This window comes from Suricata suricatta, chromosome 8, assembly GCF_006229205.1.
Source record: "Suricata suricatta isolate VVHF042 chromosome 8, meerkat_22Aug2017_6uvM2_HiC, whole genome shotgun sequence".
Classification (NCBI taxonomy): Eukaryota; Metazoa; Chordata; class Mammalia; order Carnivora; family Herpestidae; genus Suricata; species Suricata suricatta.
Window position 1 is genome coordinate 101,541,787 of NC_043707.1, and position 14,329 is coordinate 101,556,115.

Below are 14,329 nucleotides of genomic sequence, written 5' to 3' on the forward strand. Positions count from 1 at the left end.
TTCAGCTCAGGTCATGATCTCATGGTCTGTGGGTTCAAGCCCTGCCTTGGGCTCTGTGCTGACAGCTCAGAGCCTGGAGCCTGCTTCAGATTGTGTGTCTCCCTCTCTCTGCCCCTCCCCCACTCATGCTGTCTCTCTCATAAACAAACATAAATTTAAAAATAAAATAAAATAAAAATGTTAGTGTAGAACTCACTGCGTTCTCTTCAGTATCATTTGGTAATGTCCAGTGACACTGAAAAATTTCGCCCAAAATGGGGTTGTATGGCTTTTTGGCAACTGATCCTTTCCTTCCTGCATGAAAGGCTGAGAGGTACCATTTTACAACCTGAACCATTCGATCTCTGGCATCCTTCTGGTCACTAATGCTGCAAGGGAGAAAGACAAAATTTAATGTCCTGCTTTCTAAGGAGAGGTAAGCTGATGCAGCACTCCTCAGCACTGTCCACTCTAAGCGAGGCTGGGAGGACCCAAGACAAAGAGTTACTTCAAAGTTTCCTTTTAAAATTGAGGTATAGGGGTGCCTGGGTGGCTCAGTCATTGAGCGTCTGGCTTGGGCTCAGGTCATGATCTCCCAGTTCCTGGTTCGAGCCCCACATCAGGTTCTGTGCTGACAGCTAGCTCAGAGCCTGGAGCCTGTCTTCAGATTCTGTGTCTCCCTCTCTCTCTGTCCCTCCTCTGCTCACACTATCAAAAGTAAATAAAACATTAAAAATTTTTTTGAGGTATAATATACATGATTAGAGACACTAGTCTTCACTTTGGTTTGATGAATATGATAAATGTATACAGCTGGTCCTTGAATGACATGGGTTTAAACTGTGTGGGTCTCCTTACATGTGAATTTTTTTAAATAAATACAGTAAAATACTATAAATGTACTTCCCCTTACAACTCTAATAATGTTTGCTTTAGCTTTATTATAAGAATACAATATATAATACATGTACTGTACAAAAATATGTGGTAATACTGTTTATGTTACAGCAAGGCTTCCGGTGAGCAGTAGGCTATTAGTAGTTAAGTTTTGTGGGAGTCTAAAGAACACACAGAGTTTTGACTATGGGGGGTAAGCACCCCAAGTCCCCATGTTATTTGAGAGCTAACTATATACCAGCGTCAGCCAATGTGCCCAACCATCAGGAAACCTCAAAGTGATTTGTATCTGGCTTCAGTAAACTACAGTCCAAGGCCAAAGAATGTAATCAGAGAAGATGAATTAGAACATCCTGCTATAAAGAAAAATTTCTTGCTACCAGTGAAAAGCAATGTGAATTGCTCCTTGTAAATCAATGCCAACTTTAGATTACTTTTCCCTTTGTACATATTATCTAATATTGCAAGCTTAATATTTAAAATTTATGAGTCGGTCTGTAAACTGGACACCAGACTGTAAGCTCAAGGGCAGACATTGTGAATTTTTCTTTCCCCAGCTCATAACAAAGTCCTAGCAAACAAGAGGTGATTTAGAAAGGTTTGCAGAACTCAATTTCATCAGTATATAAACAGTGATTACCAATTCCTGGATCAAATAAACTCATAGCCTTGGCTCTGTATATACAGGCTATTAATGGACTCAAGATTTTTTACCATCATGTAACCTAAGCAAACAGGTATCTAATAAAACAAAGTATTTAATGGCTTCCCCCCAGAAATGTCTGAAAGGTAAAAAGGAAGAAAGGAATCCATCTATCCTGTACAAACATAAAGCTACCAAGTAACATCTAAAAAACTGGAAACTAGTGTTCAAATACCTCACAAACAGGTCCGGATGTGCAAAAAAGTCTGCATACATTTCTAATAGAGATCTTCTTTCAAGAATAAATGTTGGAAGAACTACCTGGAAAACATACACATTTAACCCATGAAGACCAAATTCCACTACAAATAAACAGACTGCTGTATTGATCAAAACATTTTTTTTTTTAAAAACCCAAAACCAAAAACATCTCATTCCAATCATGGTAATAGCCACCATGTACTGCCCAGCATGCTTCTGATACCTCCTTCCCTAACTATTCTGATTTAGAAATGCTCATCAACCTGCCCAGCAGATGGGAAACAAACAACAGGTTTTCAATGTTCGGACGTCACTTCCTCTGTTCAACCTCCCCATTTGTCTGAAATTAGTACGAAGATGACAAACTACTTGGCAGCAGCCCTCTGATGGGGCCCTGCACACACATTATGTTCTTGAACTGCACATCAATCTTGTTGTGGAGAAACTATTACCCCTATTTTACAGTCAAGAAAAATGAGACTCAAATAGAGTGAAAGATTTTCTCATTGCTCCATACCGCTGTGGAATTCAAAATTGGGTCTGACACTGAGGGCTCTGTGCACCTTCTAATAATGCTGCTTCTCTGCTACTGTTAGTTGTATTAGGAAACGAATGTACTTACAAACCGGTGTCCTTGCCTAGAATGCAAGACTACACTTACTTACACTTGGCATTCATGGCTACTATTACACAGTAAGGAATTTCTAAATGAGCATTAAAGGAATAAACAAAGACAAGAATAAGGATGGGAATCAATGAACTCTTTCTACCATGGAACTGAGCCCACGAAGAAAAATGCTGAGGGGCTAGGAAGGTGGCAGAGGAGAAAGTAAATAGGAAACTGGGATATGGTAAGAAGGAATGAGGAAGATTAAGAACAACCAATTAAAAAGAGAAGAATTCATCAGGGAATGAAAGAACAGTTTTTGAAATGTCTATCAGAGTACAGTATTCATTACAGAGCACCACAGAAGCAAAAATTCCCTTAAATTTAGTATAATTACTGTATGTGAGCTGCATTCAAGATCCTGTGTTAAATGCTGTGGAAAAGGCAAGGGGAAAGTTTGAGAGAAGAATACCAGTACTTAAATTTTTGGTGGAATGTGACAAATATCATACAAGAGATGTTCAAAGTGTCCTGGAAGTTCAGGAGATAGAAAGATGATGTTCTGGTAGGCAACCACAGTGAGGGCAGTACTGAGAAATGACTCTCCGCGGTAGCACTATAGAAAAGCCTTAGAGAAGAGTAAGACTGTAACAGACTGATGGAACACAGTTCAGAAAGAACACTACAGCTCTAACATTTAGAATCTTTAGTATCAGATTCCAGAGTTTACAGTTTAAAGTCTGTTTGAGAGAGAGAGAGAGAGAGAGACAGACAGACAGAGAGGGAAGGAAGGAGGGAAGGAGAGAGGGAGGGAGAGAGAGAGAAAATTCCAGGCAGGCTCCTTAACTGTCAGCATGAAGCCCGATGAGGGGCTTGAACTCACGAACTGTAAATCATGACCTGAGCCAAAGCTGGTCACCTACCCAACAAAACCACCCAGATGCCCCAAGAGTTTACATTTAAGTAAACATTTTAATATGTATATTTCCTTCCTCTATAGGTTCATAATCTAAATATGGTTAGATTGGTAGGTAAACTTATGTACTGACTTGGCGCAACCAACTTCATACCACTCTTGAAGAACACAGAAATTATAAACTACCAAATAAGAATGCTATAGAACAAAATAGGGGTAAATACTTTTAATATATAAATAACTCTTAGAAACCAACAAAATTACTACTACTAGCAGAGAAATGGACAGAAGAACTGAATAGATAATTCAAAAAGAAGAAAAGGCCAAAACCCCAAATTTATGTGTAATCAAAGAAAAAAAATTTTCTCCCTACTTAAAAATTTTTTCTTGATAACTTATTCAATAGTTCTTCTTCCGCATTTTTAGCACTATAGTGATACATGACATTATGTCAAGTCACTGGAACAGGGCTAGGTTGTCTTCGACCTGGGCTCAAGTATTTATTTTGCCACCCCTTACGTGTGAGGAGGCCCTGGAAAATTAACTCAACTTCCCTAAGTTTGTGTAAAAGGAGGATGATTGCATGCCCTGTTTCTATCTTAGCGCTGTTCTCAAGATCAAGTGAGGTAAATGGGATGTGACTTTGTAGTATTTCTGAACACTACAAAGTACTTGGGAAAGAATTCTTTTAGAAAGTATCTGAAGTGAGAAGATATATTTAAAAATAGGAGAATGATATAAAAATTTAAGGCATTCCTGTAATACTTTGGAATACATAAAGGCATCAAGATTTCAGTATCTGTTGGCAATCACAGCCATTTGTGCCACTAAAGATTTCTAAAATAGCTCATTTTTAGCACACTTGGTAAAAAATTAAATAACTCTTAGAAACCAACAAGATTACTACTACTAGTATCTGTCCCTCCCTCTCTCTCTCTCTGACCCTTCCCTGCTCATGTTCTCTCTCTCTCAAACTAAATAAACATTTAAAGAAATGTTTAAAAAAAAAAAAGAATAAGGTTTCTAGCACAGTGGCAGGGATACACAAAAGGCACTCATATGCTAGCCTCTTAATTCCAATTATTATCACATCTTTCATAATCCAACAAGCTTATAGTAACTATGGACCAAATGTCTGGCAGAGGAAATTATGTAAGGCAAGAATTACAAACTTGACTGTGGCAGACACGTTTGGTTGCCTACGTACATCCCTGCTTCATCCTTAGTAAGAGAATTCTGATTCAGTTCAGGTTCAGTGTACAGATTGCCATGAGAGTCACAGGGTCCTCCCAGATCTCCAAGAGTGAATGCGGATTAATCTGTATGGATCATTTAACCTCCCCTGTGAGGGAATGGTTTAGGCATGAGCACATGCATCACTCTGACCAATAAGATTTAGTTGGAAATCTGAGGGGCCACTACAGGAGAAGAATGTCCTTCCCTAATAACAGTAACAAATCCAGGAAAAGACATTATTTTTCTGCCTCTTGACATTATTTGCCTAAGGATGTGATGACTGGAAGTGTGATGGCCATTCTGCAATGACAAGAAAGAAGCCTGAGTGTGAAAGTCAACATGCTAAGGATGGAGGAACAGAGGGACTGAAGGAACCTAGGTTCTTTCTCACACACAACTGACTGAATTAACCCCAGAACTATGCTAATTCTAGCCTTCTCATTATATGAGATGATAAATCTAGTATTGTTCAAGTTATCTGCTGGTCAATCATCCATTACTGAAGACCAAAACAGAACAAAGTGGAAAATACAGGAAAGAATATTTAGATGTCAACATCTAAAATTATCCTGTAACTTGCAAATGTGAAGTGACAATTCTGCCCCAGCAATTACGCAATCTAATGATAAGCAAACAAGTTCTGGGACAAACTCCTGCAAATATTCCCTTACCTAAAACATTCCTGGCAAGCACGCTGAGTTCCACCAATTAACACAGAATGCAATCCTTGTGTTTCTGTTCTCATTTAGATTTATGGTGAAAGGTTTTATTACAGACACTTAATTGGAAAGTATTAAGGATTAGTTTTTTCATCAATAACCCTCTAAATCCAAAACCAAAATGAAGCTGACTAGCATTGGAGTTGACTTGGTGATAACAAAAGTGGGAATTTTAAATTTTATTAACTTCCTAAAGCCAGATAAAAATAATAATCTAACCAATATGAAAACTACTGCAGCTGAAGTCTTTTAAGACAAAAGGCGGTAGTAGAAAGACTGCAGATTTTGAAGTCACAGACCAGATTAGAATCCTAGTTCTGCCACTTAATAGGACTCAGCCAAGCTATTCAGCCTCCGTGGCTTTTAGTTTCTTCAATAAAATGTTAACAGTAACACCTTTGCAGAGCTGTGATGAGAATTAAGTGCAAGAATAAGATTTCCAGGGACACCTGGAGGGCTGAGTCAGTTTAGCGTCCGACTCTTGGTTTAGGCTCAGCTCATGATCTCATAGTTTATGAGTTTGAGCCCCACACCAGGCTCTGCGCTGACAGTGTGGAGCCTCCTTGGGATTCTGTCCCTCCCTCTCTCTCTGACCCTTCCCTGCTCATGTTCTCTCTCTCTCAAACTAAATAAACATTTTAAAAAATGTTAAAAAAAAAAAATAAGGTTTCCAGCACAGTGGCAGGGATACACAAAAGGCACCCATATGCTCGCCTCCTAATTCAACAGGGCATTCTGTTTAGAGCACCAAGTTTAAATTCAAATTCAAATGCAGACCATAGTTAAGTGTATGGTCAATATATGTCATACAATCTCCCATTTACTACTTGTTTCAATCCTTAACAACAAACCTGTGAAGAGGCCACTGCATGTTCACCCTGCACGAGAAATGTAAAGATCACAGAGGAGGGGACCTGTGCAAGGTCACATGGCTTGGTAACAGGAGAGGCAGGATGCAAACACGGGTCCTCTAACCCCAAGATCAGAACTCTGCTCGTTTTGACTCCGTGCACACCACACTACTTCAGGTTTTATACAAACTAACTAATCGAGTCCAACACTATTCTTGTTTGCCCCCAGTAAAACCCAAATCTTAATTCATACAATTCACATATACTATATCTTTATGAATTCTAGCTTTACACATTTTATCCATTTATAAAAATTCTCAGTTTACTCATCTATGTATATATTAAACCATCAAAGGATAACCAGAAGTTATGTCATTATGCTACATGTGTAGGCACACTCTGTACAATCATGAGAATCCACACATACACATTAAGACTTACAGCAAACGCTAAATGTGATTCTTACCTTAGTAAGGTCCATTCCAAGCCTAACCTGTGACAAGAGGTGCATGATAACGCTCTTGTGCTCTTCCACGGACCCTGCCTCCCCTTCATCATCTCTATCATCATGTGAATCAAAGAGGTCTAAAACAAAACAAATCTGCTTAGACCAGTGTTAAACTGGACCAATCTGTGATGTTACCAGTGTTATAAATCTTTTTTTTTCCAAACAAAAGGTTTTAAGAAAGAGTTAAATTCTCCAAGGCCACTTACCAGCATCACTTGTTCCATTGGACATGGAAGAATTAAGTGACTCTGTAGTATCGGGGCGCTTGAGACTATTTCCTGAGCTGCTGTGGGTCAAGACTGAGGCAGATCCAGAGGAACTAAAAAAACAGTAATCACCTTCTTAAGCCTTTTAAGAAAGAAACTTAGAATCATAGTAAGACATTAACCTATAAACCTACCTAAAACCAATATAGGCAGGTGACAGAAATAAGCTAGACTTAGTCAGCTGGTCACACACATACACTTTCCAACTCTTTCTCTGTCGTCCTCATTGAGACTGTAAAGTGTGATGACTAGGTTTCTTACCTTGTACTTTTTGCACAGTGTGTGCTCAACCAAGCCATGCTGAAAGGTCATCAAAAAACAGTAAGGTTTTTGCCTCTGCATCTAAGTTTAAAACTAGAGTTCATTTTCTTATCATGTTACTTTGCATAAAATTACCTGTAATTCTCTGCAACAATTTTCAGAACCTGAAAAACTGCAAGTCTGTTACTTAGTTTCAGAAAGACGTTTTCTATTTTTGAATTCCTTTGATAAAAGCCCACGCACACTAGTACTTAACAATTCCCAGTCACTTAAAAACTGTGCTTGAAATTATAAAATAAAAAAATTTTATTTTTTACAAGTGAATTTATGGTAACTGGAATTATGAGCTGGTTAACAGGGTCTAAAGAAAGCTTCCTCTATTATTCTTTTATAACTGTGATCATAACTTACCCAGGATTAGTAGTTGTGTATTAATAAAATAATCAGGGCCTATAGTTTACTTATTAAAAATAAAAATAAAACCAAAATTTCTACATTGCAGTTACTATTTATAAAATAGTACATAATCAGTTTTGTTACACATTTATGGGTGCAAAACATACTATTTTTCCAATTTAAACATGGTTTGCTATAATTACTTACCTTTAATGTTTTATTTAATAAGCCTTCCATTTTTTAGAAACAGTTCCTCACAGCAAAACTGAGCAGAAAAGTACAGAATTCCCACGTGCCCCTTTGCCGACACAGGCGTGACCTCCCTCCTGTACTCCTAACATCCCACACCAGAGCGGCACACTTGTAACAACTGGTGAACCTACACTGGCGCATCATTCTGACTCAAAATCCAGTTTACATTAGGACCCACTCCTGCTGGTGTACTTTCTATGAATTCTGACAAGTGGATGATGATAAATATCTACCACTGTAGTGTTGTTTCACTACCCTAAAAGTCCTATGTGTTCTGCCTATATTAGAGCATTAGAATATTAGAACAATCTAATATTAGAGTATTAGAACAATGTATGTTCTAATTTAGACAGTTTGCCCCGGTTACTTCCTTCTTTTGATTTATTTTTCCAAAATCATTAGGTAACTAAATATTGCTTCTTTGATAATTTAGTAGTACACATCACAAGGTATTGTAACTAATGTCTACCTCACCAGTTTTGAGAGCCAATGGAAAATATGAATAAAAGACCTAGATAAGAGAAATCAAATTATCATTAAATAAAAGATGTGCATAAAATTATCTTTAAAATGTTTTGTGGCTCTTTGATACATCATAATAGAGTCAATCATTTAAATCAATTGATTAAAAAAAACCCCAAATTCTTTAAAACATGTACTTTATTTCAGATGCAATTCCAAAGGTCAGATATATTTATGCTGTGCTTTTTCTTTCTCACTCAGGTTAGAAACCATGTCTGGGCCAAATGAAACATTCAATAAAGCTCAACATTTTTAAAAAGGGATAAATTCTCATTTATCCATTTCATAATGTACCTCAATCAGGATAAAGAACTTAAAGAATAGAGTTTAAAAACAGCAATATTGAGAAAAATCATACGCATACAGGAAGGGTTTATCTGCAATGGGCTAATTTGTATAAATATCTAATGATAATATCATAAATAAACTGAACCAAATAATGTGAAGCACTGAACTGCATGACAGTAACGGAATCCAAAGTCTTACTGAGTACCTAGGCACATGCCAACGCTGTGTTTATCTCCATAACAATCCTACTAGATAGACAACATTATTCTCGTCATGCAAGGATGCTCAGCTCAGAGGATCAGTGACTGGTCTGAGGTCACACAGCTGGCTAAGCAGTGGGGCCATTGTGAATGCACATCTGGCTCCAAAGCACATGCACTTTCATCTAGTTTATAACTGTGTCCGTCCATATTGCTTGATAACGTAGTTAACACAGTAGCTATCATTACCACAGGTCTTCAAAAAGTGAACAGTGAAAAGACTTAAGCTTTTAAGTTCTCTTCCTTCAGAGAGAGACAGAGAAAAAGTAGATAGAAACTTAGACCTGAGTTAGAAAACCAGTAGTAGTAGCTGATGACCAGCAGGTGTCACACATTCAGTGCCTACCCAGGTCAGGCAGAGAACATAAATACAAGAACAGGGCCAGGTTACAAGGCAATAGAGAACTGGGGCCAATACATCCAATTTGAAGAGATTTAAAGCAATATTTAACACCCCCCCGCCCCCGCAAAAAAGAAAAGTCAACAAACACTTTGCTGGTCAAATAAAACATCTGTAGTCCCTACCAGTTTAAACGGGAATCCACATTAGGGCACATAAGGAGAGCATAAAATTGAGGGAGAAAAAGAATCCCTCAATTATGGGTGCAAAACATATTATATATGGGTTAGTGGGACATAGAATTTAACTCTGGATCCTTTGAAATAGGAGGTTCGTAAACTATATATTTGTCATGTGATGGGTTCCAGGAGAGAACAGAAGCTTATAAGAAAGCAGCATATACGAAGAAAAAAGAAAAGCCTATGACCCTGCAGGTGACTTTGTAGATATGCCCATTACAGATACAACAGTTAAATATTTTTAAATTTCCTACCTCATAAAAATTTCAGGAGAACCCCTTTAAACTGGGGCTGGAGACTTATCAGTAATGTTAAAAGGAAGCTAACCACATACTACAAACTGTTACTGATTACAGTTTTATGCTTCTAGAGGATAGAGGAGTCTGTTTTGATATTCAACTGTACTTTGTTTAAAGTAACACCTAATGTTTGATGTAAGACTGTCCTTAATTCTGTTTAAAGAAAACTTAAAAATATCAAAAATCAATAATAAGCTTTACTTTGGAATTTTCTTCCACTTTCATAAAAACTATTTTAAAATTAAAGTGAAATCCCTATTGGCAAACTGCTAATAACAGTTTCTCACTAGTTTATTTCCCCACATACAACATTAAAAAAACAAGACACTAAACCAAGCCTTTCTGGTAAATTGACCTTGAGTTGAGGGTTCAAACATCTCTTCCTTTAGTATCAGGTCTTAACAGTATCTGTTTACTTGTATCACAGATATTTCACTTTTCTAATATTCAAAAGCTGAATCTGATCCACTAAGACACAAAGCTTCCTGAACCAATAATCATTTTCCTTAAAAATTTTGAGATTTTGAGCAGTTATGATGAAATTACATATGAATACTGTACTTTTCAGTTCATGTGTACACTTAAGAACACCAGAGTCCTGGTGTTCCTGGGTGGCTAGTTGGTTAGGCGTCCAACTTTGGCTCAGGTCATGATCTCACAGTTTGTGAGTTAAAGCCACACATTGGACTCGGTGCTGTCAGCACAGAGCCTGGAGTCAGGTTTGGATTTTCTGTCTCTCTGTCTCTGTGCCTCCCCTGCTCATCCTTTGTCTCTCTCTCTCTCTCTCTCTCTCTCTCAAAAATAAACATTAAAAATTTTCCAAAAACTAAAATTAAAAGAAGAAAACTGGAGTCCTACACAGTATTTATTAAAAGAAAACAAAGTTTGAGGCCTAAGGATTGGCTGATGGTACTAGGCATACAAATTCACATATAATTATTTCCAAAGAAATATTTCCTGAGAAAGCAGCAGAGTTGGAAAAGATACCCAACACAAACATAAGTAACATTACAGCAAATAAATATTTGTTTTCTATATATTTGAGTGCTTATTACATGCCAGATACTTTATTAAGCACTTGACTGACATTATTCTCATTTAGATGTTCACAATGACACCTTTAAGTTGAAATTATCATTAACTGAGGGTTACATAGGTTAAATAACTTGACCAAGACCACACACCTTAGAAGCAAAACAGATTTAGAATCTATTTCTTTCTGAGATTCCAGAATCCAGTCTTAACCATAGCTATATATATATACATACACACTATATATAGTATATACCATACACTAGTATGGTATATTTTGCTTATCAGCCAACAGGTAAATGACTTCACACATAAAAAGCCTTGTCTGTGCAATGGAACATACCTAACTAGCTTTTTCTTTTTTTTTTTTTTATTTTTTTTAATGTTTTATTTATTTTTGATACAGAGAGAGACAGAGCATGAGAGGGGGAGGGGTTGAGAGAGGAGACACAGAACCGGAAGCAGGCTCCAGGCTCCGAGCTAGTTGTCAGCACAGAGCCTGACATGGGGCTCGAACCCACAAACGTGAGATCTGACCTGAGCCGAAGTCAGGGGCTTAACCGACTGAGCCACCCAGGCGCCCCTAACTAGCTTTTTCTATAGTATAAAAAAAGACAAATATTTCCTAATGAGGGAAACTCTATCATCAATATCTATTAAAATCTGCCTGCTTAATATCCCTCGAATACACATACCTCCCTCATTCCCAGCTAGTAACTCAGCTGTCAACATTTCTTAACTTACGACCCGGTGTAGGCTGATCTTCCTACCTGTAATGCAGCCCCACCTCATTCAATTCTATAAACACTCCAGGCAGATGTATTTTTCTAAAATGCAGTCGTGACCAGCAACAGCTACTTTTTGTGAGAAAATGTTCAAAATTTGTAAAAGGCTAAAGGAGCCTTTTTTTCTTTTCGGTTTTTTTTAAAAGACAGAGAGCAAGTGCTCAAGTTGGGGAAAGGTGCAGAGGGACAGAGAGAGAGAGGGATCTCTATGCTCAGTGCAGATCCCGATGTGAGCTCAATCCCCACCCTGGGTTGATGACCTGAGCCAAAATCAAGAGTTGGATGCTTAATCCTCAATCGACGGGGTCACCCAGACTCACCAAGGCTAAAGGAGTCTTAAATGACTTGGACCTTGTCAACCACTTCTGTATCTTTTTTTAAACTACTTATGCTACGGACACAGTCAACACCTTACAGTCCTCCTCTCCCCTTCCCCCCAAAACTCAACTCCCCTCCCTTTGTGTAGCTACAGGCCTGCCTTAATAGGGCTCTATCTCCATGAAAATATTTCTATTTCCCCCTCATCGCAGCCATGTCCCTTCTTCCTATCACTCCCATTCTAACCTTAGGATCAATCACACCTCCTGTCTCCTCTGTGACTCCTTCCCTTACTTCTAAGGATCAAAACATCCCATGGCTTTCTATTATTCTTACCACAACATGTATCTCACTGGATTATAAATATCTGTTTGATCTCTCAACAGACTATAAGTTCCCTGAAGGTAGGAAGTGGGTCTTTTTTAACCTTTAGATCATTTCCTCCACTAGTATAGTGCCTGGCTTATCAGTGTTGAATAACTCCATCCTAATACAAAACAAGTAATGGTGCCCTCTTATTTGTATAATACTTCCTAGCTTTCTCACTTTCCTTTAACCCTCTCCTAATGTTGGTGCTACAGAAATAATGCCTAGAGCTTAATGAACAATACTGGCATATTACTTGAGCTGGTGTTAATTTTTTCCATTTGAATTAAATCAAAAGTAAAATCAACATTATTACAGAAATGGTTTTGCTCAATAAGCCAATTAAAAATAAGCTTATAAGCGAGTGTGTAAACACCAATCTAATAACTTATAAGGGAGTACGTCATTAACAACAATTGCAAAATCAAATTAATTTTTAAAATCAAGAGTCACTTAAACACATAGTACTTTTACTTACTCTATTAAGCGCTTTGGGGATGAGCCACTTTGATGAAATTCATCAGCATCATAGAATTCATCTTCGCTGCTAGAATAAGAGAACTCGGGGACAGTATTTGGAGACAAGTTGACATGGCTTGGAGAAGTCAAACTGCTACTAGGTGGTGAGTGGCCACTGCCTAGGAAATTAAAACGTTTTAAATTAGGAGACAATGCTGGTGGGTGATGGGGGAAAATTAGGGCGATGGAGTCAAAGCAGATTTTTCTAAAATCAAGAAAAAGTTATGTTGGTAGAAGTCCCTACACTATTTTTAAAGAAAACCACTGTTTAAATTAGACAAAGGCAAACCACAGTATAGAATGGGACATAGCCTTTTAAATGAAAAACTGCTATATTCCCATTCCATAATTATCTATGAGAAAGGGGGCTCTTTTGATTATGATCACAGTGTTTAAGTTCTAGGGTCAGAAGTCCCACAACAGATACAAGCCAGGGCTCCTATTTTAAGCTGCAGAACCAGTTATTTAAAAAGCAGAGCAGTGGGGCGCCTGGATGGCTCAGTTGGTTAAGTATCTGGCTTAAGATCTCATGGTTTGTGGGTTCGAGCCCCGCGTTGGGCTCTGTGCTGACAGCTCAGAGCCTGTAGCCTACTTCAGATTCTCTATCTCCCTCTCTCTCTAACCCTCCCCTGCTTGCGCGGTCTCTCTGTCTCTCAAAAATATTAAAAACAACAACAACAACAACAACAAAGAAAACCATAAAAAGCGCAGCAGTGAGACAATGAGAACACATAATGGAAAAAATATTAAAGACCACATGAATATTAAACTATTACCCAGGGTATCTCATTTACATTAGTCACTGTTTTGGCGGTCACATGAAAACACAGAAATGCCACACAAAGCCCTAGAACTCACCATCCAAACTCCTGACTTCTTTTCTACCTAAGTCAATTACTGGGGGCCTGGGGCTCAAGGACAGAGAGACACAGGTTTACTGTAGGAAGAAAGTGGAAAAGGAAAGGACTAAGAGGAACATTTTTCTATTCCTAAGTACTCTAAGGAAATGGAAATTAACAGACATCCACAGAAAGAAGACTACTATTTAATCTCTGTGATCACTGGATTACCTAAGCAACAAAGTAAAACAAAAAAAGTATCAAACAATTGAGGCCTACTGAGACATTAACAAGTGTTTACAGAGCGTCTAAAGGCTTTCAAGCAATGTATGCTAAATTGCTACAGATGAAAAAGCACATTCATCTGCTACATTTAGTTGCCAGGTTCACAAAGACATAACAAAAAGTTTGGAACCCAAAAAAGGTAATCTTACTGTAGAGATTCCAAAAATAGTTCATCTTAGCAAATAACTTTAAATTCTTCCTCCCTGCCCCCTACAATAGCAGCAATAAGATGGGAAAGAGACTTTCTTTTACTGAAACAGGAAAACCAACCAGCCCATCCAGGAATCAAAAATGATTAAGTAACATGCAAACACTCCAGACGGTCACACAATTGAAAATGTGTCCAAAGAAAATGAGTTTTTGGGAACTGTGAACAAAAGAAAACTGAATTTTCCTTATGAGAACAAACAGTATTATTTCTTTTCTCAGTTGTTATTACCTTATT

General features: G+C 37.8%; 1 protein-coding gene across 6 annotated transcripts in view; it reads right to left on the reverse strand.

Annotated features, from left to right (window-relative positions):
* The window catches only part of OSBPL9 (oxysterol binding protein like 9), a 170,088-nt gene that overhangs the window by 8,869 nt on the left and 146,890 nt on the right, over nucleotides 1-14,329 (reverse strand). For all 6 annotated transcript variants that reach the window (XM_029947255.1, XM_029947254.1, XM_029947253.1 and 3 more), the window contains 5 exons: nucleotides 12,720-12,879; nucleotides 6,824-6,936; nucleotides 6,576-6,694; nucleotides 1,755-1,840; nucleotides 197-368 (listed from right to left, as the gene is read on the reverse strand). In XM_029947255.1, coding sequence (XP_029803115.1) covers nucleotides 197-368; nucleotides 1,755-1,840; nucleotides 6,576-6,694; nucleotides 6,824-6,936; nucleotides 12,720-12,879 — 650 coding nt within the window. The remainder of the gene's footprint in view (nucleotides 1-196; nucleotides 369-1,754; nucleotides 1,841-6,575; nucleotides 6,695-6,823; nucleotides 6,937-12,719; nucleotides 12,880-14,329) is intronic.